The 5,058-nt window shown below is 48.3% G+C and overlaps 1 protein-coding gene across 3 annotated transcripts in view; it reads left to right on the top strand.

Moving 5' to 3' along the window:
- The window catches only part of TUFT1 (tuftelin 1), a 27,216-nt gene that overhangs the window by 14,390 nt on the left and 7,768 nt on the right, over positions 1–5,058 (top strand). For 2 of the 3 annotated variants that reach the window (XM_019528374.1, XM_019528384.1), the window contains exons 5-7: positions 1,111–1,200; positions 1,557–1,622; positions 2,197–2,310. In XM_019528374.1, the coding sequence (XP_019383919.1) occupies positions 1,111–1,200; positions 1,557–1,622; positions 2,197–2,310 (270 nt within the window). The remainder of the gene's footprint in view (positions 1–1,110; positions 1,201–1,556; positions 1,623–2,196; positions 2,311–5,058) is intronic. The other variant, XM_019528378.1, reaches the window with a different exon arrangement.

The raw sequence follows: 5,058 nt of genomic DNA on the forward strand, positions 1-5,058 counted from the left end.
CCCCCAAGAAAAAAAGAAAAAAAGGAAACTGTTTGCACTGCCTCTTACTGTTGTAACTGCAACCCAGATGTAAAGTAACTGGAATAGTCAAAATACTTTTGGAAGCTAATTTTTAAAATCACCAAGGCTTCAGCCGTCCCTAGCATGTTAGATAGAGCCACTGATGGTTGCTCTCTGAGCTGCTAAGATCCTTCATCTTTCACGTACGGTATTTAAGCTTCTGGGGCATCGATATCACAGCTTGCTTGTAAGTTGTCCTGGTGAGTTTTGTGCGGGTGAGTTGCTCCCCTGTCTCTGGTTGAACCCATACAAGTGACAAGCCTCAAGGCAAAGTTTTCTTCAATACCAACTTAGGCCTGGTCTAACCTTAAGCTGAAATGTTTTCATGCTACCAGAACAATGACAGCCATAACTGTGTTTTGACCCAGCCAGTGGCAGTTCTTATGTGATGTTCTTATGGTCTAATGTGACCCACATAGTCCAGGCTTATGTTATGCTTTATTATAAAGACCCTGGATCAGTGATGAGGGTGGTCCAAAGTGATAGTTGCAGCATCACCTGTTCCCACTTAATGCCTGCTCTTGAGCAAGGTGCTTAAAGCGCTCTATATTATGAAGTATTAATATCTCCTCTTGGTGTCGGTATTGCCAGAGCAGCGATCCTGTATACTAGTGGTGTGGTTCCTTTTCTTCAATGGATTTTGGTATCTTAGGTGCACAGGTGTGTGTGTGTCTTCATTTCCAAGGGACCCAGACACGTGGGACTGTGTGTGTGGTAGCTGCTCCCCTGATGTCTGTGAAGAGTACCTTGTGAATGACAAGGATGATTAATGATAGATTAGTGGGTCCTTGGGGGTATCAGTCGGTTGTCCACAGCTGTGCTTCATCTTTCAACCAACTCAGTAAGATGAGGAAGCCATTAACTGGCAATAGGACGGGCCAGCCACTAACCCTAAAATCAACCTGATGCAAGACCGGCCTTGTCTAAGCTCACATGCAGTATGTGATGTCTTCCCAGCCCATTCTGGGCATCTGTGCCAAGTTTGATTTATATAACAAAGCAGCTGGTGCTGTTCCTGAAGCCAAAGCTAAATGGACTTGCATTTACCAGGCTGGAACTTCTTTGAAGAACCTGCGGGAAGAGATAAGTAATAAGCCTGAGAACCCACAAGGAGCTAAGAGCAGCCTGCAGCCTGCCCAGGTAACAGGGATCTCCCTTAAATCAAATTGCCATGAAGCTTCACTTGCCAAAGGCAGACATGAAGTCATGGCAAAGTGCACCCTTGGGATTGATGTCTCCACGGCTCAACAAAAGCTGCTGGAGATGCTGAAGGAAGATCTGCAGAAGCCAGCAATGATTGAAATGAACTGGCACTTCAGATGCAAGGGTGCCCTAATATCAAAATTACCACTGTACTGTATGTTCTTTAACTGCTCTTTAATCATTACAGTCTTGCAGGGATCTCTACCAATCAATAGCTTGCATGGCTTCTGTCTAAGTTGTGAGCCTAGTTTTTTAAGGAGGGCTCGTGATGTTTTTGGGTTTTTTTCTCGCAGGTGACGCTGGAAAAACAGAATGGAGTCTGGCACCCTGAGAGCTTGCATACCAGCTCTGTGGACCAGGTGTGTAACAGAAACAGAGAGGGGCTTCAGAGCAGTTAATGTGTTCTCATTTGTTGAGCTCGGGGTGGTAGATTCAAGGCTGAGCCACATTGGCTGCGTAATTCCCCCTTTGCTCTCTGAAGCTCAGGCATATTATGCCAACCTTATTTGTACCTAGTGAGAAATTGAGTGCATTTTCACATGCATTGTGTTGCAAGGTTTTTTCACAAGAGCCTTGTGGATACAGGGAAAATTTAAGGGGTCAATTCTGTCTGAAGTGAATGGAGAGAAGTGATTAGCTGTTAGCCTTAAGTCCAGCAGAAAGTAGGACAGGGGTGGTTGCTTAGACACCGACTGGGTCAGAGAGGCACGAGCTTCCGTAGATAACATCCTTCTCCATTAAATACTGTGAAAAGGCTTTCTGAACCAGTTAGTCTGTAAGGTGCCACCCTGCCCTCTCACCCTGATAGCCTCTTACCCTTGAGCTATGTTGCATTGAGGTTAAGAGTTCTGACGCTGTGCATGCAGAGAGGAGATGGGTCTGCTTGGCCAGAGACCAGGCGATGACAGAGTTCCCCCGTTCGTGTGTCCTCAGGAGGAGGATTATGTGGGTGAAGATGCAGAGAAAATGCGGGAGACAGCAAAGAGACTTTTCACGAGGCTGCAGGAAACAGAGAAGCGACACCAGTCAGACAGGAAAGCATTTGAGGTGAGTAGGCAGTGAACATCCACTGTGGAGAGATCAATGTGTAAGCCTGCCTGAGTGGCTTGCTTCAGCATGCCACAGGGGGCTGAGACCAATAACCCCTCTTCTCTCCATGCAGCAGTTACCAGCTGTCAGAAGTGGATGGGGAAAGATGATGTGTACAAAATAAGGATTATAAACCGTACCCAGGCTTGGGCAGCTTTTAGCCATTGATTTTAAAAAATAAAACAATTCTAATGAGTCCAATCAAGGCTACACGAAGCCATGAAACAAAAGGACGAGTCCTCAGGTTCCATAAGCCAATGGATTTTAACTCGTTGAGACTCAAGGTGCCCCTTGTAAAATGGCAGCTTAGTTTTCACTCTTTTCGTGACTACGGAAAAATAATAGAGCAATTGTTCTGCTGCAAAGAACTCCGAAAGACCACAGCTATGGATTTCTATTTGCAATCTCTGGGTTTCTCTTGAAGTTATGGTTTCACACCTAACAATGCTAACATTGTGCAGCACCCCACAGTACCCTTGAAAGGATCTTAAGGCACTCCAGGGTGCTGTGGCACCCTTGTTAAGAATCGCTGTAAGTCAGTGGAGACCCTTATTTGGTATAGTCATTAGGCAGAGCCTGGTTGCACTTCCACACTGGTTTTTTGATTCACACAATCTGTCTCCAGGAAATATAGCCATGAAGAGGCCCTTGCTCAGGACCAATTTCAGCCAGTCTTTTCCTTAGCCACCTCCAGGTCCTAACTCTTTCCATTAACTCAAGGACTTTCTGTGAATGCTTGTTGTGCTCATCTGGGCACAAGTTGCCTAGATAGTGTAGATGGTGGAGCCTGTTCTCTTAATCTGAGGGTCCAGGGTTAGAGCCCCTGCTCAGGCAGGTGGTTGCTTGTTGTGCAGTAGGTCAGACTAAGCTACCTCTTTGCTGGTAGAACAGTTGGCGAGCTTGGGAAGTGTTGCCTCTGCTTTATAGGTGAGGGGAGACTGCCAAAAAAATGAGACAACTCTCTCAGTGGTCTTGCCGGGAGTCTGAAGTAGAGCTGAACACAGACTGTAGCTCCTGTGTGCCCTAGTCCTGCCTTCTCCGGAGAATCATGGCTTTCAGACTTGGCTTGCCTCTGGGTCGCAGGGAAAGCAGTTCTGGTTCACGGTGATACAGTCTGATGTGTTCCCAAGAATGAAGAACCCCAACACCTCTGTGGCATTCGGTGAAGTCACTGCATACACATGGGCCAACAAAGCATGGCCAAGCCTCACCTAGCTGGTTCTCTCGGCATCTTGAGAACAGGTAGAGAAGGTCCAGGGAAGGGCACAAGTATGATTAATGGTATAGAGGGGCATTCCCTATGAGGAGAGACTAAAGAGGCTAGGCCTGTTCAGTTTAATAAAGAGACTTTTCTGAGGGAGGAAAGGATAAGGGTTTCCAAAATATTAAATGGAGAAGAGAAAGCCAGTAGGGATTTAGTATTGACTGTCTCACACAATACAAACACGGGGTCACAACATGAAACTTGTAGGTCATAAGTTTAAAGCTGACACGAGGAAGTTCTTTTCTGCCCAGCGTATCATTAAAGCGTAGAACTTGTTGCCACCAGATATGGGGGATGCTGAGAGTTTAGCCAGTACCTATTGAGCATGGGGGTGAGGGGCACGGTCTCCGAATCAGAACTTCCTAGACCTTAAATGCTGGAGGCTGCAGGGGAGAGGAACAGTGGAAAGGACCCAGGTCACTCTCCCTTTCAGCCTCCACTCTGCCTCTGCATAACACCGGGGACTGGGCAAGACGTCTAGCCTAAGCAATGGCAACTCTTATTTTCTTATGAAGAACTAGTGTAACTACTTGAGGGGCCGTGGCACCAGCTGACTGGCCAGGACCCAGCTGTGATTTCACCTTGAGTGAGTGGCTCCATGGGAATCTGTGGGTATTTTCCTGATCCGTGTTCACGCTCAGCTCTTCCAGGACCTCATCCTTCCTCCTCAGCTGCTTGAGGGCTGGGATCAGGCTTTGCCATGACAGCTTCTATCTGCTTGGCAGCGCTGACAAGGCGGGGGCTGGGACTCTCGATGTCCCCAAAGCATCACTCATTCACGGTCCCTTCTCTTGGCAATGACTGTGAACCACCGGAGCATGGTGGAGCGTGCCAGCCACTGCCTGCTCCTCTCGCCAATCGCAGCCTGAAGCAGCTGCTGTCGCTCATGCCCTTCATCTCTCCCAGCTGGAAGGATCATGCTTGGGGCAGCTTCCTGGGGCAGCAGGTGATCAGCTGGCTTTGTTACTTTTGCTCTTGCTGAGATGCCATAGAGCTTGGTGGGGACATGTACTGGGGCATGTGGATAGCAGTAAGGCTTTGGGAGATGGATCAGGTTGTATTACCATGGTTCAGAAGCAGCAGTTTATGTTGCCTTGCCTGGAGCTTAAATGAACTGTTCTCAGGGTGAAAACTATGCAGCCCTGAAATGCTTGGGGAGGAGTGATTTAGGCACGTGTGCATGCTGTTCTGGCAGGGGATGCTGGAAATTGGGGCTTGTTCCACTGCCCTCCACATGGAGCTGGGCCACTTGTTCAGGCTAGTGACCATCTACATGTGCCAACAGGCCAGCTAAGTGTAACCAGCAGCAGCTTTCCACCATGTGAGGCTCAGTTGCCGCCTAGAGACAGGGGACAAGGCATCAGCCTATTGGATTTGGGTGCATTACAAGCACTGGGGACGGGGGAGGGGCATTTGGGCAGGGACACCCCCCCCCCCCCCCC

Source organism: Gavialis gangeticus, unplaced genomic scaffold (genome assembly GCF_001723915.1).
Source record: "Gavialis gangeticus isolate Ggan-Ray unplaced genomic scaffold, GavGan_comp1, whole genome shotgun sequence".
Taxonomy (NCBI): Eukaryota; Metazoa; Chordata; order Crocodylia; family Gavialidae; genus Gavialis; species Gavialis gangeticus.